This window comes from Aquarana catesbeiana, linkage group LG01, assembly GCF_042186555.1.
Source record: "Aquarana catesbeiana isolate 2022-GZ linkage group LG01, ASM4218655v1, whole genome shotgun sequence".
NCBI classification, from domain to species: Eukaryota; Metazoa; Chordata; class Amphibia; order Anura; family Ranidae; genus Aquarana; species Aquarana catesbeiana.
The window spans coordinates 395,934,657-395,957,680 of record NC_133324.1 but is presented as its reverse complement, the minus strand read 5'-3'; the positions used below and the strand labels follow the sequence as shown (position 1 = coordinate 395,957,680).

General features: G+C 42.0%; 1 protein-coding gene across 1 annotated transcript in view; it reads left to right on the top strand.

Moving 5' to 3' along the window:
- MAMDC2 (MAM domain containing 2) overlaps nucleotides 1–23,024 on the top strand; it is a 217,059-nt gene that overhangs the window by 130,520 nt on the left and 63,515 nt on the right. Inside the window, exon 3 of the mRNA XM_073634589.1 lies at nucleotides 10,779–11,047. Coding sequence (XP_073490690.1) covers nucleotides 10,779–11,047 — 269 coding nt within the window. The remainder of the gene's footprint in view (nucleotides 1–10,778; nucleotides 11,048–23,024) is intronic.

Here is a 23,024-nt window from a genome sequence, read left to right as displayed (position 1 = left end):
CTGACATGGTCTATTACGCATTTAAGTCGTTTGTCATGTTCTGTAACAGAGGATCCCCAAATCAATCATCCATAACTATTTCACATGGCTGTCAAGCAAAGAGCTGTTCCATACATCTCTGAGAGACTTCGCTTCCAGCTGAAATTCCATATGGCATCCGTAAGAATTTGTATTTCCCATATGGGGTCATAAATTTTGTGAGTAATGATGATTCCTCATCCAGAGGAATTTGCCAGAATCCACATTTTGCATCTAGAATGCTGAAGACCTTTGCCTGTGGCATGTCAGCGATCACTGAGATCCAGAACTCAAATTTTGTGTGACGGAAAACGCGGTCGGAATTTCTGTCAGCAAGCTCCCATCGAACATTTTCTGTCGGAAAATCCGACCGTGTGTACGGGATATAAGAGAGTGTGATTAGGCAGTTTGCTCTGTTCTTGCATTGGGACTGTGTTAAGCAGCTGAGCCCAACGCAGAAATAGGTTTAGCTATTGTAAGTATGAGTATGTAATAAAAGCTAACATAGAACTTGACATGGATGTTTTAATACCACTTTAATCTTTAAAGTCTGTGTAAACCATGACATTAGTTGACATACGTTTGTAAAGTTACATAGGGGTTTATTTACTAAAACTGGAGAGTTCAAAATCTGGTGCAGCTGTGCATGGGAGCCAATCCGTTTCTAATTTCAGCTTGTTCAATTAAGCTTTGACAATAAAACCTGGAAGCTGATTGGTTTCTGTGCGAAGCTGCACCAGATTTGTACTCTCCAGTTTTAGTAAATCAACCCAATAATGACAATAGTTTGCAAAAATCCCTGTGTAAAGTAAACAGATGCCATTATTAAAACAATATGAAAACCATGCGAAAGCTGCAGATAATTATTCAGGGCAGGTTTCTTGCTGGCAAAAACAGTTGGCACAACCACGTATGATCTCCATTAGGAAAAAGTGCGACAGGATGGCAATGCAGGAGGACAGTTGGGAGACAGGAACAGAGTATTGTCACCCTATAACAGGAATGCCAGAACAAGGACCTTCATGGCAGATTTACCAGCCATTCTATTAAGCTGCAGATTTCAAAATATAAAAAATTACCTTACCGCATTAAAGCTTAAAAGATTTTCATGATCTCTTTAAGGGACAACATCTCGTTTAGCCAAATGTGCATGCCACCTAGAATAATACTATCCTCCCCAATATAGTGATTTTTCTTCCAACAGTAAAACTCCATATTCCCATTGCACACATTCCTGGATAAAGCTCTAGAAGACTTGGGTGCTGCAGCAACCACCAGCTGGCAACTGGATCAGAAAGCAACAATGAGGATATTTGCCAGACCACACCACGGATCGACAGGTAACATCCAAACAATTTTTTACTGAAGCATGATCACATGACAGAACAGGTAATGCAACGTTTCAGAGTCACGCACGACCTCTTTGTCAGACATGCCTGACGAAGGGATCCTGTGGGACTTCGAAACGTTGCACTACCTGTTCTATCATGTAATAATGCTTCAATAAAAAATCGTTTGGACGCTACCTATCGATCCGTGTTGTGCTGGCAAAAATCCCCATTGATTCTTACTACCGACAGGGTGCTGGCAGTTAGCTCTTCACACTGCGCATGTGTGCCATGGCCTCCCTAATTTCTATGGGTAAGCCATACTGAGAGCTACCATGAGTATATATTCCCAGAAGAGCCAGCAAGAAATTTGTTGGAGGAAACATTATTTATCCATAAGGAAGCTAATCAATATAACAGGTAGCCTGCATTCAGGTGGGTGGGGAATTTATTAAAGGACAACTTTATTTTTGCTATTGTGTCTATTGCATTTATTACCTATATCCTCTAATTTTCAGTATCTGGCTTGCAAACAATCCCCCGTGCTTTGAAGTAGTGATAATTATTTGTTCTTTGTTGTTTTAAAACCAGCTCTTGTGTATCCCTAAATTGAGGTTTCTTGAAAGTTAAACTCCAGTCAGCAATGTACAGAATATTAATGATTTAATACTTGTTTAGTTTAAAGCAGTGCTTCTCAAAGTTGGCGATACTGCCCCCTGGAGGTGCTGGAATGATCCAAGGAGGGCGGTAGTAGCCTCGAGTGCAATTTGGAGGTGTTGAATAAAAATAAGGGCTCAGCGGAAGCATAAAGAAAGACGAAAAGTGTAAAATGAAATTGAAAACCGTTCGCACATGTGTCATCTGTTGTGTAACGTAAAGAGAGAGTTAAAGTCATAGTGATTACTTTATTTTTCAACACAAAATGCATGTCATAACTGATCAGTGGTCAGGTCCACTGACAGGTCTTAAAGCCTAACTCTGGGCAGAAAAAAAATCCCTTGCAGTGAGGCTGCACCCACAATGCAAGGGTTAAGTGCTCCCTTTGTCCAGGGAAAAGGAGAAATCTTTATACTTACCTGAACCTCCACTCCCCCAGCAAATGGCGCTCCCCCACAATCCAGCAGTGGACTGTTCCTGGCGCCCTCATGGCCAGAACAGGGCTATGGATGTTGCTCCGGGTTTGATGACGTCAGGACTCAAGAACGCCAGAGCAGAGAGAAGTTGAGTATTGGGTAAGTATATCTCCTTTCATCTTTGTAGTTTTCCAGCTTTTCTTTGCTCCCTCTCCAGAGTGTGGGTGGCCCATAAAATGTTCATGATCATATACAATGCAGGACCATAAGTGGACGTTGGTCTTGCATTTTATTTTTATTTTTTTATTTATTTCAGGTACTTATATAGCGCTGTCAATTTACGCATATTTACATATACATTGTACATTCACATCAGTCCCTACCCTCAAGGAGCTTACAATCTAAGGTCCCTAACTCACATTCATACATACTAGGGACAATTTAGATGGGATCCAATTAACCTACCAGCATGTCTTTGGAGTGTATGCAATGTATGTAATGAGCATGGCAAGGATGAGTGGCTACATAATTAGAAAAGAGAATTGGCTTTATTGGACTGGAACCAGAAGAGAGATAGCCTTTGAGAGCGAGGAATGAGCTAACTAATTCTCGCTATTTACATGCACCCTAAACTTTAAGAGGGAGCACAAGCCTGAACATTTTTTATAGGTGATTGGAGTTCAGCTCTAAATAATGGCCAGACTTGGTAACAGATACCAAAGTCTAATTTTTCTTTGCTTGCTTGACCTGCTGTCAGACACCCAGAAACTATGCAACTTCTGAATTTCTGAGAGTGAATATTGGCTCAGGACAAGTCCTGCTTTCTCACTGCCACATGAACCGAACCAGGTGACTGGCTGCCCAGGTATCATGCACCGAATTCTGGGATTTAGAGGAAAATTGTTACATATATGTAGCACCCCCCCCCCCCCCCCAGCGTGGCTAGAGTGCTGGTGATAGGATTTTTGGTAAGTGTAGGCAAATTTGTGCAGGCTTGGCTGGCAGCCAAGCCTGTCTGTGTTTTTCTGGGCCAGGGTTTGAGTGACTTAGGTAGGCTGGATGACTGGATGACTCAGCAGCAGCATCTCTGGTGACTCCCCCTGCTTGCTGGAAACTTGAAGAAGAAGCAGTTGGGGGGTCTAGGAAGAGCTTTCTGGAGTATTCTGAGGGCCCTGACCAATCCCCAACAGATGGGTTGGCAGGGGGCAGGCCCCCTCAAATACTCAGGGTCAGCCCAGCTGGGGCAGTGGAGATAGAGTGTTAGGCTGTCAGAGGCCTTTGAGAGTAGTCCCCTAGTCGGGGGGGTGAACTCAGGCCAGGGCTCAGGTGCGGATGGGACCCCTTCTCCAGACACATGGAGGGATCCTGACCAGGAGGTACTGGGGCAAGGAGAGGACAGTGGGAGAACACTGCCGGGCAAATCTCCAGAGAGGAAGAAAGCCAAGAGGGCTGGTGAATGTTGCAGTTAGAGGACTGAGAGGCATGCCTGCAGGGACTGGGTAAAAGCAGTCTGGGATGGATGCAGAGTCAGTCTGGGAGGACTGTGGAGAAGTAGCCAGGAGGGCTAGTTAAAGGGGCAGCTGCAGCCATGTGGCAGTGCCTGAAAAGATGGAACTAGGAGCAGTAGCAACAGGAATAGGACAGCTAGCACCAAAGACCTATCTTTTTACTACACTACCAAACGGGCCCACAGTCCTTGCCTGCAAAGGCATTCTCTTGGGTCTGACTGAGACTGTGTTAGATCAATTTGTCAATTGTAATAGCTGGTCCTGAGAGTGGTAGTTCTACAAGTAAGTCTGTGCTGGAGGTAGAAGAGGATAAGTGTGTATATACTGGATGTATATCGTTTGAGTCCCTGAAGAGTTTCTTTGCTGATCAAGTGGGCATCCCGTAAACACCTTGACCCCATCAAAGTTTAATCCCCCTTATAAAAAAAAAACAAAACAAAGCTGCAAGGACTGATTCTTGTCTTCAGAGTCAGTGGAAAATTCATGTGCCTGGATGTGCAGGGTGGGAGATACCCATATTAACCAGCGGCGATAGTGCTACATATCATTCATATGGAAAAAAATAACTGTTCACGGTCATCAGGCTAAATCAACTGTGGTGGAAACAAATAGACTTAAAAAAATTGCTGCCCAGAAATCAAAAACATTACGAGATGACAACACTAGTGTTATAATTTTAAATAATACCCATCCTGTTATAATAAAGTAGGAAGAATGCTCCTTACATTGCTGGTCAGAAGAGGCTCCCTCCTAGGATGTTGTGCTGGGGAGGAGGCGAGAGCTTTTCCCACCTCCACATCGCCCCAGCCATCTCCTGCACTGTGCCATAGCAAGCTGTCAAAATTATACAGTGCCTTGAAAATGTATTCATACCAACACCAAATGGCACAAAATTGTGAAGTGGAAGTAAAATGATAAATGGTTTTACAAATTTTTTACAAAAAATTATCTGCATGCATTTGTATTCAACCCCCTTTACGCTGATACCCCTAACTAAAATCTAGTGGAACTAATTGCCTTCAGAAGTCACCTAATTAGTAAATAGAGTCCAGCTGTGTGTAATTTTATCTCAGTATAAATACAGCTGTTTTGTGAAGCCCTCAGAGGTTTGTTAGAGAACCTTTGTGAACAAACGGCATCAACAAGGCCAAGGAACACACCAGAAAGGTCAGTGATAAAGTTGTGGAGAAGTTTAAAGCAGGGTTAGGTTATAAAAAAATAGACGATGTGCGGTTTGTTTCGTCCTGAATTAATATTCGGACAAATTTTTTCGTTATTCGGAGATTCGGATATATCCGAATTACAATATAAACAAATTTAACTGAATGCTCTGAATAACGTAATGAAATTTGTCCGAATTTCGGACTGAAATTTGAATAAAATTTTACATTGAACTCTAGTCGAATTCTAACTACACATATTGCTTAAATCAAAGACTGTGTTATTAGAGTACCATTTCAAAATAATGCTGTTTTTGTTAAGCCAAAGGTGATTTAAAGAGTCATTGTAATCATTTGATGAAGATTTTTCCTTTGTTCACTTTGCTGCATTTAAATCGAAAACAACATAACAATTTTGTTTCGAAAATATATCAATTTGAACGTTTCAAATCGAAAAAAACTGTCAATTCAAAAAAAATTCAAAAATCCTGAATATGAATTACAAATACGAATTCCAAATACAAATTGAACAAATTGACCAAATTGAACGAAACAAAATAACTAGATTAATGTATCAAAACGAAACAAAACTAATTTTTTCGTCATGCACATGTCTATAAAAAATATCCCTAGCTTTGAACATTTCACGGAGCAATCCATCACCAAAAATGGAAAAAGTATGGCACAACCGCAAACCTACCAATACATGGCCATCCACCTAAACTGACAGGCCAGGCAAGGAGCGCATTAATCAGCAAAACAGACCCATGGTAACTCTGGAGGGGCTGCAGAGATCCACAGCTCACGTGGGAGAGTCTGTCCACAGGACAACTATTACTTGTGTACTCCACAAATCTGGGCTTTATGGAAGAGTGGCAAGAAGAAAGCCATTGTTGAAAGAAAGCCATAAGAAGTCCCATTTTCAGTTTGCCAAAAGCCAAATGGGGGACACAGCAAACACGTGGAAGAAGGTGCTCTGGTCAGATGAGACTAAAATAGAACTTTTTGGGCTAAAAGCAAAATGCTATGTGTGGCGCAAAACTAACACTGCACATCACCCTGAACACACTATCCCCACTGTGAAACATGGTGGTGGCAGCATCATGTTGTGGGGATGCTTTTCTTCAGCAGGGACAAGGAAGATGGTCAGAGTTGTTGGGAAGATGAATGGAGCAAAATATAGGGCAATCTTAGAAGAAAACCTGTTAGAGTCTGCTAAACACTTGAGACTGGGGCGGAGGTTCACCTTCCAGCAGAACAACACTAAACATACAGCCAAAGCTACAATGGAATGGTTTAGATCAAAGCATATTCATGTGTTAGAATGGCCCAGTCAAGGTCCAGATCTAAATCCAGTTGAGAATCTGTGGCAAGACTTGAAAATTGCCATTCACTGATGCTCTCCATCCAATCTGACGGCGCTTGAGCTATTTTACAAAGAAGAATGGGCAAATATGTCACTCTCTAGATGTGCAAAGCTGGTAGAGACATATGCAAAAAGACTTGCAGCTGTAATTCCAGTGTATTGACTCAGGGGGGCTGAATACAAATGCACACCACATTTTTCACATATTTATTTATAAAACAATTTGAAAACCATTTATAATTTTCCTTCTACTTCACAATTATGTGCCATTTTTTGTTGGTCTATCACATAAAATCCCAATAAAACACATTTACATTTTTGGTTGTAACATGGCAAAATGTGGAAAATTTCAAGGGGTATGAACACTTTTTCAAGGCACTGTAGTTCAGTCCTACTGATTATATAAATTATACAATTTTATATAAAAAATTTAGCTACCTCAAATTCAGAGAGTAACAACATGCAATGTATTCTGCTGTTTTATTGTTCAGGGACTTAGAACTATGTAGAGTGAAACATGCTGAAAAGTAGATGTGTTTTAGAACACGTTTCTATGATTTCTAATGTGTATGAAGAACTGGTCATTACTCTGGATGTTAGTGGTTGTGTGTCTTAACCACTTGCTAGGAGGCTTTGCATTCAGGAAAGAAAAATTGCTAGGAGTATTTTGGGCACACACTTTATTGCAGGTTATATAATTTGAAGTTAGGAATGTTGGCAGATGTCTTCTCTGCTTGTAGCTACATAGCATTAGTCTAGCAACTGTGAACCAAGGACTTTCTGTGTATCGTATGCTGTATTATATTACATTAGATGACATGGAAAATTTCCATGTCACGTGAAACCACATAACAGTATAGCCTCATATTGTGTAGTAAGTGGCACATTATTTCTTACAATTTAGCTGTGCTTCTGTAGGAAATAAAATGCTTCAAAATGAGTTTGCTAGGTGATACAAGGGATTCATGGTTTAGTGTATTTTGGAAATCGGAGGTCATGCCTTGTTTCCTTTGAAATCCCCTTGAATATATGCTGTATGTAATACTATAATACTTGATAAAGCTGCACAAAAACTCCGATATACATACAGATAACCATTGCAATTGAAACAATTCAGTACATTGTACGTATAAAGAATACCCTGGATGATGCAATTAAGCATGTTAAAATCATTGTACAAACAGTAACTGTGCATAAATGTAGGTAACTGATATAAATATACAACAGGAAATGAGATGATATTTCTTACAAGCGAGGTGGAAAACCTATATAGGTAGTTCTAACTGAGCACGTGTGTTCCACTGCAAAATTTCCCCTACCTACTATTCTAGTGTAAGTTAAATTAAACATTTGGAATTTTCTATCACTTCCTATTTAAAAACAATAATCATCAGAACCCAGCAGGAAAACAGGCAGCAATAAAAGCTTGACAGGGCTTCTAATCCTTCCACACTTCATCCAAAACTTTGAAAAGTTGTGGCTATATATAGACTTTATGGGCCACTTTGATTTTATAGACTATATGCCATCTAAAGGATACAACTAGCTGTGTCTGGCTTCAATAGTTTCTGAATTTGTAGATTAGAGGATGAGTACAGGTCAAGAAGAGACAAGGAAAAGCCAAAAGTCCTTATGTTTACACTTGTTCCTCATCTTTGGTTCAAAGTATTGAAGCAAAGGGGATCAGCATGACGGCCAGGCAGGTATTACTGTCAGAAAAATAAGGCAGCAGTGCCAACCTACATGTTTCTTAAATACAATAAGTCCCCTACATACGAACCTTTGAGTTGCGAAACTTTCAAAGATGCAAACTTATGTTTAAACAGTTTTTTCGTTCAACCCAGTGGGCTGAACGAAAACTGACAGATCACTGTACCAACACAAGCAATGTTGGTGCAGCGATCTCTCCAGCTGTGCTATTGTGTTCTGACAGGGGGGCTCCCCTCACCAGAACACACTGATCAGCACTCGTAGCCTTTGTCTGTAAACACTGACCTTTGTTGGACTTACGAACAAGTTGGACTTAAGAACGAGCTCCCGTAACAGTTTGTAAGTAGGAGACTTACTGTAAAGGATTTCCTTTTAGTATAAAAATTAGAGCAAAGGAAATGATTAAAGTACACCTAAATAAAGAAAAAAACTGCGCTTGGAAAAGAAAAAGGAAGAACAAACAAGCTGCGGTCATAAGTGTGGCCCACCAAAATAAATCAAAAAAGGAAAAAAACGCGCTATAAAATGATATAAACAATAGTCCAATTGTAAAGTCTCAAAAAATGTAATAAATGGTCCCAGTTACAGTCCAGACAAAGAGGATAAGTATGTGATGTAAAATTCTTCCAAGGGAAACAGTGATGGCGGACACAGTTAGCAGAACACACCAATATATAATGCGCTTACCAGAAGTAAGCCGTAAAAGGGCGAGTGGCTTAAACCCAGCCTGGGCCTTTATATATAAGCTCCAGATGAAACAGGAAGGGCGCCCTCGTCTCGTAGATCCACAAATTATGGTCCGAAAAAATAACAAAAATATATAGCGTAATATTGTTTACATAAACACCACGCCAAACCAAAAAAGAAGTGACACTCAATTGACCTTAAATCATGTGTAATCATATAAAATCCTATGCTGGATAGCTAGGACAATGTGGTGAGTATCATGCAAACATGCAAAAATAGAATCAAAGAGTCAAATATGGGTTACAAATTATAAGTGGGTAAAAGATGCAACGACTCCCAAAATCTGCTTACCAGATATAATTGGGCAGTCGGCGTGTATAAAACACCTCAAAATTTTAGGAAGATTGTGAGGAAAGAAACTCTCACCAGGTGCTGAGAAAACTAATAGTACGAGCTGCTTACCAGAAGACAGACCCTCATATGCAGATCTAGTGAAATCAGGAACCCAACACCAAAAGAAGCAGACACTAAACGGACCTTAGGGAATGTCCCCTTACCAGACAAGTAAAGCAGACAGGCAGATATATTGCGGTCTCAGCCAGACTCCCGAGCGGAACAGTGTAACCACGTCTTGCCCTCTCAGTCCGGACATTCATGGACCTCCACTCCAAGATTGACACTGCTCCTCGAGCGGTGTCAATCTTGGAGTGGAGGTACATGAATGTCCGGACTGAGAGGGCAAGACGTGGTTACACCGTTCCGCTCGGGAGTCTGGCTGAGACCGCAATATATCTGCCTGTCTGCTTTACTTGTCTGGTAAGGGGACATTCCCTAAGGTCCGTTTAGTGTCTGCTTCTTTTGGTGTTGGGTTCCTGATTTCACTAGATCTGCATATGAGGGTCTGTCTTCTGGTAGGCAGCTCGTACTATTAGTTTTCTCAGCACCTGGTGAGAGTTTCTTTCCTCACAATCTTCCTAAAATGTTGAGGTGTTTTATACACGCCGACTGCCCAATTATATCTGGTAAGCAGATTTTGGGAGTCGTTGCATCTTTTACTCACTTATAATTTGTAACCCATATTTGACTCTTTGATTCTATTTTTGCATGTTTGCATGATACTCACCACATTGTCCTAGCTATCCAGCATAGGATTTTATATGATTACACATGATTTAAGGTCAATTGAGTGTCACTTCTTTTTTGGTTTGGCGTGGTGTTTATGTAAACAATATTACGCTATATATTTTTGTTATTTTTTCGGACCATAATTTGTGGATCTACGAGACGAGGGCGCCCTTCCTGTTTCATCTGGAGCGTATATATAAAGGCCCAGGCTGGGTTTAAGCCACTCGCCCTCTTACGGCTTACTTCTGGTAATCGCATTATATATTGGTGTGTTCTGCTAACTGTGTCCGCCATCACTGTTTCCCTTGGAAGAATTTTACATCACATACTTATCCTCTTTGTCTGGACTGTATCTGGGACCATTTATTACATTTTTTGAGACTTTACAATTGGACTATTGTTTATATCATTTTATAGCGCGTTTTTTTTCCTTTTTTGATTAAAGTACACCTACCATAAAACAAATATTATTTTTTAATATTCTTTTCTTAAAATGCTACTTCACTGGCTGTGGTCAGCATCAATAAATTTGAGCCGCCAACCTAAAAAAATAAGCAGCAAATAAAACAAAGAAAATTTCCTATGTCTATGCTTATTTTTTTTCAGTGACCATGTAGTTGTTATGACAGTTATCGCTCCACTGGTTCTGATAAGGACCAATTTAAAATCAATACATTTACGAATTATCATTTGTGTAATGAAGCAGATCTTCCTCTTTTTACTTTTATTGAAAACAAATAAATAATAAGATATTTGTTGCAATTAAAATATAACCCCTTGGTAACTTGTACTTGTTTTCCTAGGTCATTATATATCACTGGATACAACTCATGGGGTTCAAGGTCAGAGAGCTGTCCTCATCAGTCCCGACCTGCAGCCTGATGAATGGAGCTGCCTTAGACTGGTTTACCAGATAACTGGTGCAGAATTCTCTCTCAACCCAACCATGTTGAATGTTTTTGTTCAACCTGAAGGAGAAAGCTTTGATCATCTGCTGTGGTCTACCCAGGAACAGTCCGATGGCTGGCTAATAGCAAGTGTTGATTTGAGAACTACATCAAAAAGGTACAAGGTAAATGAGCAATATTAATAACTGGTTAAACAGTTTGGCAGGTGCGTGTAAATTACAATATTAGCTAAAAGAGGTTAAAAATATATTGGCAAGTAAAACAGTGTACACAGATGTATTTTATGTTTTTCAAGCTCTTGAATAGAGATCTGCTTTAGCTACAAAGCCTATTGACACGACAGACAGAACTTTGAATTAACGCGTATGCAAATTGAGTTAAGAAAAAAGTTACCTAGCAGTTCCTACATTTATCTTTAGATGGTTTCCAGATTGCCATGGGAGCCCAAAATTTAGGACAAGGTTATGAAAACACTAAACTTAGCTCTTGAAATTGAGATTGGGCCCCATCCACTTATTATTATAAGTACCTATATAGTGCTGTCAATTTACGCAGCACTTTGCTCATATATTGTACATTCGCATCAGTCTCTGCCCTCATGGGGCTTATAATCTAAGGTCCCTAACTCACATTCATATGTACACATACTAGGGCTAATTTAGATAGCAGCCAATTAACCCTATCAGCATATTTTTGGAGTGGGGGGGGGGGGAGTACCCAGAGGAGGCACAGGGAGAACATGCAAACTCCAGGCAGGTTGTGGTTGGGATTCAAACCAATGCCCCTAGTACTACTAGGCGGAAGTGTTAACCACTTAGCCACTGCGCTGCCACTTCCTGCCTACAGCTTCTCATTGGTCCATAAATATGATGACCAGGCTCAATGGCCGACAGTATTGTGTGGGAGATGCCAAGGCTGAGCTCTGCTTCGGAAACTAAATGTTTACATAATAGAGAAGTGAACTTTTAGGGCTCCTGGTGCAGTCTGGAGGCCATTTGTAGGTACTAGAAAAGTGTGTCCATTCTTTGGGGAAGAGCAGAGAGGGAGATGGGAGTAGGTTTAATGAGGGTGTATATCTTAATTGGTGTAAGAAACCTGTGCTCTTCACTTTTTATACAATGCACATTGTAGGTAGTGGACCTCCAGGTAGTGGAGAGTCCATCCACTTTTGACATGAATATGGGGGACAAAATATAGGGGAAGGGGATTAATAAATGTACTGGGGATGGGGTCCCACTGAACTTGAGGCAGAATCCCCCATGTGAAAGTGACACGTAACTTTAATACTGGATAGGAAGAGAATACTGTAGAATTAAAAGGATGTGCAGGAACCTACAGGGGTCTCCATTTGATGTTAGTTTTTTGCTGTAATTTCAGTAAAGTTAAATTTTAACCACATGCCGACCAGCCGCCACAGTTGTACTGCGGCAGAATGGCACGGCTAGGCGAAACAACGTTATGTAACGTTGCTTCGCCCTGTGGCCACTAGGGATGCGTGCGCGCCCCCCTAGCCGATGTGAGTGCCTGGCTCATTATCACCGCGATCGCTCGGGGCACACCGAGAACTGGGATCTGTGTGTGTAAACACACAGTTTCCGGTTCTCTGGGGGGAGAACCGACAGATCGTCTACTCATACAGAGTATGAACAGCGATCTGTCATCTCCCCTGCACAGTCCAGTCCCCCCTTCAGTTAGAACACAAACTAGGGAACACATTAACCCCTTGATCACCCTCTAGTGTTAACCCCTTCACTGCCAGTGACATTTTTACAGTAATCAATGCATTTTTATAGCACTGATCACTGTATTAATGCCAATGGTCCCAAAAATGTGTCAAAATTGTCTGATATATCTGCCATAATGTCGCAGTCATGATAAAAATCGCAGATCGCCGCCATTACTAGTAAAAAAAAAAAATAATAATAAAAATGCTATAAAACTATCCCCTATTTTGTAGACGCTATAACTTGTGTGCAAACCAATCAATATATGCTTATTGCGATTTTTTTTACCATAAATATGAAGAAAAATACATATCGGCCTAAACTGAGGAAAAAAATTGTTTTGTTTCTATATATTTTTGGGGGATATTTATTATAGCAAAAAGTTTTAAAAAATGCGTTTTTTTCAAAATTGTCGCTCTTTTTTTGTTTATAGCACAAAAAATAAAAACTGCAGAGGTGATCAAATCCCACCAAAAGAAAGCTCTGTTTGTGGGAAAAAAGAACGTCAATTTTGTTTGGGTGCAACGACGCACAACAGCGCAATTGTCAGTTAAAGCGATGCAGCGTCGAATCGCAAAAAGTGCTTTGGTCAGGAAGGGGGTAAAATCTTCCGGGGCTGAAGCGGTTAAGGTGGACATTGTCGCAGGTATACCAGAAGAAAGTGGGCAAAAATATTATTATGATTTTTGTTGGGTATTAATTAAGAGTACTTTTATGCTTTCATTGATGCATCTTCTTCTTTATTTAATAAGACAAATAGAAATAGCCAAAGTATAGCAACATATAGTAACAGAAGAGTAAAAGTGATTACTGATCTATGTGCTCTGATTAAAAGGTGGCATTCACTTGGTTACTGCAAGCATCACCATTGCTTAAAGTATAACTAAAAGCAAAACTTTTTTTTTTTCATTTTGGATAGAGTAAGGGAGGGTTATAACCCCCTTTTCCCATTAGGGTGGTTATGACCCCCATCTTGGTATGTCACCAGGGTCACAAGAACTAGTGTCCCCATTAGAAGATTTCCCCTCTACTACTGTTCTCTATTCATGTTCTAATGTCAACTAGGGATGAGCTTCGTGTTTGAGTCGAACCCATGTTCGACTCGAACATCGCCTGTTCGCCGAATTGCGAACGATATGGGCCGTTCGCGCCAAATTCGTGTGGCTCGTCACGCCCCATAATTCACTGCGGCATCGCAGTGCATTGCTGGCTGATGATTGGCCAAGCATGCACTATGACCCGCATGCTTGGCCAATCACAGCGCCGTCAGTAGAGAGAGCTGTAATTGACCAAAGCCAGGGTGGCTTTGGCCAATTATGGCTCAGGGGGTTTAGAACACGTCCCACACTATATAAGGCCACCTGCACGGCAGCCCTGTGTAGTGTGTTCCGGCGTGCTTAGAGAGAGAGAGAGACAGTGTCATTTCATTTGAGTTAGCTAGATTAGGCAGGACAGTCAGTGAGTTAGCTGCACTTACAGTGTATTGTGTATATATATGCATCCCAGGTTATATATATATATATAGATATATATATATACACTGTATTCAGTTTAGCTAGATCCATTCCTGTTATCTTCCTACTGACAGGCAGGCTTGTCTTGTTAAAGTATTTACAGCTACCTGAAGAAAATTGCTGGTGTTCTTTTGATCCTATTAGTACCACAGTCAGGCAGCTAGACTATTTACAGTTAGTGTAGTGCGTCCTCCTCACAGTGTTCAGCTAAAGCTACAAGTTAGTTTAGTGTGACCTCTGCACAGTGTTAAGCTAAAGCTACAGGTTAGGGTAGTGCGTCCTCCTCACAGTGTTCAGCTAAAGCTACAAGTTAGTGTAGTGCGTCCTCCCCACAGTCTTCAGCTAAAGCTACAAGTTAGTTTAGTGTGACCTCTGCACAGTGTTAAGCTAAAGCTACAAGTTAGGGTAGTGCGTCCTCCTCACAGTGTTCAGCTAAAGCTACAAGTTAGTGTAGTGCGTCCTCCTCACTGTGTTCATTTAAACTACAAGTTAGTGTAGTGCGACCTCTGCACGGTGTTCAGCTAAAGCTACAAGTTAGTGTAGTGCGTCCTCTGAACAGTGTTCAGCTAAAACTACAAGTTAGTGTAGTGCGACCTCTGCACAGTTTTCAGCTAAAGCTACAAGTTAGTGTAGTGCGTCCTCTGAACAGTGTTCAGCTAAAACTACAAGTTAGTGTAGTGCAACCTCTGCACAGTGTTCAGCTAAAGCTACAAGTTAGTTTAGTATGACTTCTGCACAGTGTTCAGCTAAAGCTACAAGTTAGGGTAGTGCGTCCTCCTCACAGTGTTCAGCTAAAGCTACAAGTTAGTTTAGTGTGACCTCTGCACAGTGTTCAGCTAAAGCTACAAGTTAGGATAGTGCGTCCTCCTCACAGTGTTCAGCTAAAGCTACAAGTTAGTGTAGTGCGTCCTCCTCACAGTGTTCAGCTAAAACTACAAGTTAGTGTAGTGCGACCTCTGCACAGTGTTCAGCTAAAGCTACAAGTTAGTGTAGTGCGTCCTCTGAACAGTGTTCAGCAAAAACTACAAGTTAGTGTAGTGCGACCTCTGCACAGTGTTCAGCTAAAGCTACAAGTTAGTGTAGTGCGTCCTCCTCACAGTGTTCAGCTAAAACTACAAGTTAGTGTAATGGGACCTCTGCACAGTGTTCAGCTAAAGCTACAAGTTAGTGTAGTGCGTCCTCCTCACAGTGTTCAGCTAAAACTACAAGTTAGTGTAGTGCGACATCTGCACAGTGTTCAGCAAAAGCTACAAGTTAGTGTAGTGCGTCCTCCTCACAGTGTTCAGCTAAAACTACAAGTTAGTTTAGTGTGACCTCTGCACAGTGTATAGCTAAAGCTACAAGTTAGGGTAGTGCGTCCTCCTCACAGTGTTCAGCTAAAGCTACAAGTTAGTGTAGTGAGTCCTCCTCACAGTGTTCAGCTAAAACTACAAGTTAGTGTAGTGCGACCTCTGCACAGTGTTCAGCTAAAGCTACAAGTTAGTGTAGTGCATCCTCTGAACAGTGTTCAGCTAAAACTACAAGTTAGTGTAGTGCGACCTCTGCACAGTGTTCAGCTAAAACTACAAGTTAGTGTAGTGCGACCTCTGCACAGTGTGCAGCTAAAGCTACAAGTTAGTGTAGTGCGTCCTCTGAACAGTGTTCAGCTAAAACTACAAGTTAGTTTTTTGCGAGCTCTGCACAGTGTTCAGCTAAAGCTACCTGTAGAAGGTTGGTGGTGTTTTCCTGATCCTATCACTACCGCAGGCAGGTAAATAAGCTACAAGTTAGTTTTTTGCAAGCTCTGCACAGTGTTCAGCTAAAACTACAAGTTAGTGTAGTGCGAGCTCTGCACAGTGTTCAGCTAAAGCTACCTGTAGAAGGTTGGTGGTGTTTTCCTGATCCTAGCACTACCGCAGGCAGCTAAATAAGCTACAAGTTAGTTTTTTGCGTGCTCTGCACAGTGTTCACCTAAAGCTACCTGTAGAAGGTTGGTGGTGTTTTCCTGATCCTATCACTACCGCAGGCAGCTAAATAAGCTACAAGTTTGGGTAGTGCGTCCTCCTCACAGTGTTCAACTAAAGCTACAAGTTATTTAGTGTGACCTCTGCACAGTGTTCAGCTAAAACTACAAGTTAGTGTAGTGCAACCTCTGCACAGTGTTCAGCTAAAGTTACAAGTTAGTTTAGTGTGACCTCTGCACAGTGTTCAGCTAAAACTACAAGTTAGTGTAGTGCATCCTCCCCACAGTGTTCAGCTAAAGCTACAAGTTAGTTTAGTATGACTTCTGCACAGTGTTCAGCTAAAGCTACAAGTTAGGGTAGTGCGTCCTCCTCACAGTGTTCAGCTAAAGCTACAAGTTAGTTTAGTGTGACCTCTGCACAGTGTTCAGCTAAAGCTACAAGTTAGGATAGTGCGTCCTCCTCACAGTGTTCAGCTAAAGCTACAAGTTAGTGTAGTGCGTCCTCCTCACAGTGTTCAGCTAAAACTACAAGTTAGTGTAGTGCGACCTCTGCACAGTGTTCAGCTAAAGCTACAAGTTAGTGTAGTGCGTCCTCTGAACAGTGTTCAGCAAAAACTACAAGTTAGTGTAGTGCGACCTCTGCACAGTGTTCAGCTAAAGCTACAAGTTAGTGTAGTGCGTCCACCTCACAGTGTTCAGCTAAAACTACAAGTTAGTGTAATGGGACCTCTGCACAGTGTTCAGCTAAAGCTACAAGTTAGTGTAGTGCGTCCTCCTCACAGTGTTCAGCTAAAACTACAAGTTAGTGTAGTGCGACATCTGCACAGTGTTCAGCAAAAGCTACAAGTTAGTGTAGTGCGTCCTCCTCACAGTGTTCAGCTAAAACTACAAGTTAGTTTAGTGTGACCTCTGCACAGTATATAGCTAAAGCTACAAGTTAGGGTAGTGCGTCCTCCTCACAGTGTTCAGCTAAAGCTACAAGTTAGTGTAGTGAGTCCTCCTCACAGTGTTCAGCTAAAACTACAAGTTAGTGTAGTGCGACCTCTGCACAGTGTTCAGCTAAAGCTACAAGTTAGTGTAGTGCATCCTCTGAACAGTGTTCAGCTAAAACTACAAGTTAGTGTAGTGCGACCTCTGCACAGTGTTCAGCTAAAACTACAAGTTAGTGTAGTGCGACCTCTGCACAGTGTGCAGCTAAAGCTACAAGTTAGTGTAGTGCGTCCTCTGAACAGTGTTCAGCTAAAACTACAAGTTAGTTTTTTGCGAGCTCTGCACAGTGTTCATCTAAAGCTACCTGTAGAAGGTTGGTGGTGTTTTCCTGATCCTATCACTACCGCAGGCAGCTAAATAAGCTACAAGTTAGTTTTTTGCAAGCTCTGCACAGTGTTCAGCTAAAACTACAAGTTAGTGTAGTGCGAGCTCTGCACAGTGTTCAGCTAAAGCTACCTGTAGAAGGTTGGTGGTGTTTTCCTGATCCTAGCACTACCGCAGGCAGCTAAATAAGCTACAAGTTAGTTTTTTGCGAGCTCTGCACAGTGTTCACCTAAACCTACCTGTAGAAGGTTGGTGGTGTTTTCCTGATCCTATCACTACCGCAGGCAGCTAAATAAGCTACAAGTTAGGGTAGTGCGTCCTCCTCACAGTGTTCAACTAAAGCTACAAGTTATTTAGTGTGACCTCTGCACAGTGTTCAGCTAAAACTACAAGTTAGTGTAGTGCAACCTCTGCACAGTGTTCAGCTAAAGTTACAAGTTAGTTTAGTGTGACCTCTGCACAGTGTTCAGCTAAAACTACAAGTTAGTGTAGTGCATCCTCCCCACAGTGTTCAGCTAAAGCTACAAGTTAGTTTAGTATGACTTCTGCACAGTGTTCAGCTAAAGCTACAAGTTAGGATAGTGCGTCCTCCTCACAGTGTTCAGCTAAAGCTACAAGTTAGTGTAGTGCGTCCTCCTCACAGTGTTCAGCTAAAACTACAAGTTAGTGTAGTGCGACCTCTGCACAGTGTTCAGCTAAAGCTACAAGTTAGTGTAGTGCGTCCTCTGAACAGTGTTCAGCTAAAACTACAAGTTAGTGTAGTGCGACCTCTGCACAGTGTTCAGCTAAAGCTACAAGTTAGTGTAGTGCGTCCTCCTCACAGTGTTCAGCTAAAACTACAAGTTAGTGTAATGGGACCTCTGCACAGTGTTCAGCTAAAGCTACAAGTTAGTGTAGTGCGTCCTCCTCACAGTGTTCAGCTAAAACTACAAGTTAGTGTAGTGCGACATCTGCACAGTGTTCAGCTAAAGCTACAAGTTAGTGTAGTGCGTCCTCCTCACAGTGTTCAGCTAAAACTACAAGTTAGTTTAGTGTGACCTCTGCACAGTGTATAGCTAAAGCTACAAGTTAGGGTAGTGCGTCCTCCTCACAGTGTTCAGCTAAAGCTACAAGTTAGTGTAGTGAGTCCTCCTCACAGTGTTCAGCTAAAACTACAAGTTAGTGTAGTGCGACCTCTGTACAGTGTTCAGCTAAAGCTACAAGTTAGTGTAGTGCATCCTCTGAACAGTGTTCAGCTAAAACTACAAGTTAGTGTAGTGCGACCTCTGCACAGTGTTCAGCTAAAACTACAAGTTAGTGTAGTGCGACCTCTGCACAGTGTGCAGCTAAAGCTACAAGTTAGTGTAGTGCGTCCTCTGAACAGTGTTCAGCTAAAACTACAAGTTAGTTTTTTGCGAGCTCTGCACAGTGTTCAGCTAAAGCTACCTGTAGAAGGTTGGTGGTGTTTTCCTGATCCTATCACTACCGCAGGCAGCTAAATAAGCTACAAGTTAGTTTTTTGCAAGCTCTGCACAGTGTTCAGCTAAAACTACAAGTTAGTGTAGTGCGAGCTCTGCACAGTGTTCAGCTAAAGCTACCTGTAGAAGGTTGGTGGTGTTTTCCTGATCCTAGCACTACCGCAGGCAGCTAAATAAGCTACAAGTTAGTTTTTTGCGAGCTCTGCACAGTGTTCACCTAAACCTACCTGTAGAAGGTTGGTGGTGTTTTCCTGATCCTATCACTACCGCAGGCAGCTAAATAAGCTACAAGTTAGGGTAGTGCGTCCTCCTCACAGTGTTCAACTAAAGCTACAAGTTATTTAGTGTGACCTCTGCACAGTGTTCAGCTAAAACTACAAGTTAGTGTAGTGCAACCTCTGCACAGTGTTCAGCTAAAGTTACAAGTTAGTTTAGTGTGACCTCTGCACAGTGTTCAGCTAAAACTACAAGTTAGTGTAGTGCATCCTCCCCACAGTGTTCAGCTAAAGCTACAAGTTAGTTTAGTATGACTTCTGCACAGTGTTCAGCTAAAGCTACAAGTTAGGATAGTGCGTCCTCCTCACAGTGTTCAGCTAAAGCTACAAGTTAGTGTAGTGCGTCCTCCTCACAGTGTTCAGCTAAAACTACAAGTTAGTGTAGTGCGACCTCTGCACAGTGTTCAGCTAAAGCTACAAGTTAGTGTAGTGCGTCCTCTGAACAGTGTTCAGCTAAAACTACAAGTTAGTGTAGTGCGACCTCTGCACAGTGTTCAGCTAAAGCTACAAGTTAGTGTAGTGCGTCCTCCTCACAGTGTTCAGCTAAAACTACAAGTTAGTGTAATGGGACCTCTGCACAGTGTTCAGCTAAAGCTACAAGTTAGTGTAGTGCGTCCTCCTCACAGTGTTCAGCTAAAACTACAAGTTAGTGTAGTGCGACATCTGCACAGTGTTCAGCTAAAGCTACAAGTTAGTGTAGTGCGTCCTCCTCACAGTGTTCAGCTAAAACTACAAGTTAGTTTAGTGTGACCTCTGCACAGTGTATAGCTAAAGCTACAAGTTAGGGTAGTGCGTCCTCCTCACAGTGTTCAGCTAAAGCTACAAGTTAGTGTAGTGAGTCCTCCTCACAGTGTTCAGCTAAAACTACAAGTTAGTGTAGTGCGACCTCTGTACAGTGTTCAGCTAAAGCTACAAGTTAGTGTAGTGCATCCTCTGAACAGTGTTCAGCTAAAACTACAAGTTAGTGTAGTGCGACCTCTGCACAGTGTTCAGCTAAAACTACAAGTTAGTGTAGTGCGACCTCTGCACAGTGTGCAGCTAAAGCTACAAGTTAGTGTAGTGCGTCCTCTGAACAGTGTTCAGCTAAAACTACAAGTTAGTTTTTTGCGAGCTCTGCACAGTGTTCAGCTAAAGCTACCTGTAGAAGGTTGGTGGTGTTTTCCTGATCCTATCACTACCGCAGGCAGCTAAATAAGCTACAAGTTAGTTTTTTGCAAGCTCTGCACAGTGTTCAGCTAAAACTACAAGTTAGTGTAGTGCGAGCTCTGCACAGTGTTCAGCTAAAGCTACCTGTAGAAGGTTGGTGGTGTTTTCCTGATCCTAGCACTACCGTAGGCAGCTAAATAAGCTACAAGTTAGTTTTTTGCGAGCTCTGCACAGTGTTCACCTAAAGCTACCTGTAGAAGGTTGGTGGTGTTTTCCTGATCCTATCACTACCACAGGCAGCTAAATAAGCTACAAGTTAGGGTAGTGCGTCCTCCTCACAGTGTTCAACTAAAGCTACAAGTTATTTAGTGTGACCTCTGCACAGTGTTCAGCTAAAACTACAAGTTAGTGTAGTGCGTCCTCCCCACAGTGTTCAGCTAAAGCTACAAGTTAGTTTAGTATGACTTCTGCACAGTGTTCAGCTAAAGCTACAAGTTAGGGTAGTGCGTCCTCCTCACAAGTGTTCAGCTAAAGCTACAAGTTAGTTTAGTGTGACCTCTGCACAGTGTTCAGCTAAAGCTACAAGTTAGGGTAGTGCATCCTCCTCACAGTGTTCAGCTAAAGCTACAAGTTAGTGTAGTGCGTCCTCCTCACAGTGTTCAGCTAAAACTACAAGTTAGTGTAGTGCGACCTCTGCACAGTGTTCAGCTAAAGCTACAAGTTAATGTAGTGCATCCTCTGAACAGTGTTCAGCTAAAACTACAAGTTAATGTAGTGCGACCTCTGCACAGTGTTCAGCTAAAGCTACAAGTTAGTGTAGTGCATCCTCCTCACAGTGTTCAGCTAAAACTACAAGTTAGTGTAGTGGGACCTCTGCACAGTGTTCAGCTAAAGCTACAAGTTAGTGTAGTGCGTCCTCCTCACAGTGTTCAGCTAAAACTACAAATTAGTGTAGTGCGACATCTGCACAGTGTTCAGCTAAAGCTACAAGTTAGTGTAGTGCGTCCTCCTCACAGTGTTCAGCTAAAGCTACAAGTTAGTTTAGTGTGACCTCTGCACAGTGTTCAGCTAAAGCTACAAGTTAGGGTAGTGCGTCCTCCTCACAGTGTTCAGCTAAAGCTACAAGTTAGTTTAGTGTGACCTCTGCACAGTGTTCAGCTAAAGCTACAAGTTAGGATAGTGCGTCCTCCTCACAGTGTTCAGCTAAAGCTACAAGTTAGTGTAGTGCGTCCTCCTCACAGTGTTCAGCTAAAACTACAAGTTAGTGTAGTGCGACCTCTGCACAGTGTTCAGCTAAAGCTACAAGTTAGTGTAGTGCGTCCTCTGAACAGTGTTCAGCTAAAACTACAAGTTAGTGTAGTGCGACCTCTGCACAGTGTTCAGCTAAAGCTACAAGTTAGTGTAGTGCGTCCTCCTCACAGTGTTCAGCTAAAACTACAAGTTAGTGTAATGGGACCTCTACACAGTGTTCAGCTAAAGCTACAAGTTAGTGTAGTGCGTCCTCCTCACAGTGTTCAGCTAAAACTACAAGTTAGTGTAGTGCGACATCTGCACAGTGTTCAGCTAAAGCTACAAGTTAGTGTAGTGCGACCTCTGCACAGTGTTCAGCTAAAACTACAAGTTAGTGTAGTGCGACCTCTGCACAGTGTGCAGCTAAAGCTACAAGTTAGTGTAGTGCGTCCTCTGAACAGTGTTCAGCTAAAACTACAAGTTAGTTTTTGCGAGCTCTGCACAGTGTTCAGCTAAAGCTACCTGTAGAAGGTTGGTGGTGTTTTCCTGATCCTATCACTACCGCAGGCAGGTAAATAAGCTACAAGTTAGTTTTTTGCAAGCTCTGCACAGTGTTCAGCTAAAACTACAAGTTAGTGTAGTGCGAGCTCTGCACAGTGTTCAGCTAAAGCTACCTGTAGAAGGTTGGTGGTGTTTTCCTGATCCTATCACTACCGCAGGCAGCTAAATAAGCTACAAGTTAGTTTTTTGCGAGCTCTGCACAGTGTTCACCTAAAGCTACCTGTAGAAGGTTGGTGGTGTTTTCCTGATCCTATCACTACCGCAGGCAGCTAAATAAGCTACAAGTTAGGGTAGTGCGTCCTCCTCACAGTGTTCAACTAAAGCTACAAGTTATTTAGTGTGACCTCTGCTCAGTGTTCAGCTAAAACTACAAGTTAGTGTAGTGCAACCTCTGCACAGTGTTCAGCTAAAGCTACAAGTTAGTTTAGTGTGACCTCTGCACAGTGTTCAGCTAAAGCTACAAGTTAGGGTAGTGCGTCCTCCTCACAGTGTTCAACTAAAGCTACAAGTTATTTAGTGTGACCGCTGCACAGTGTTCAGCTAAAACTACAAGTTAGTGTAGTGCGTCCTCCCCACAGTGTTCAGCTAAAGCTACAAGTTAGTTTAGTATGACTTCTGCACAGTGTTCAGCTAAAGCTACAAGTTAGGGTAGTGCGTCCTCCTCACAAGTGTTCAGCTAAAGCTACAAGTTAGTTTAGTGTGACCTCTGCACAGTGTTCAGCTAAAGCTACAAGTTAGGGTAGTGCATCCTTCTCACAGTGTTCAGCTAAAGCTACAAGTTAGTGTAGTGCGTCCTCCTCACAGTGTTCAGCTAAAACTACAAGTTAGTGTAGTGCGACCTCTGCACAGTGTTCAGCTAAAGCTACAAGTTAATGTAGTGCATCCTCTGAACAGTGTTCAGCTAAAACTACAAGTTAATGTAGTGCGACCTCTGCACAGTGTTCAGCTAAAGCTACAAGTTAGTGTAGTGCATCCTCC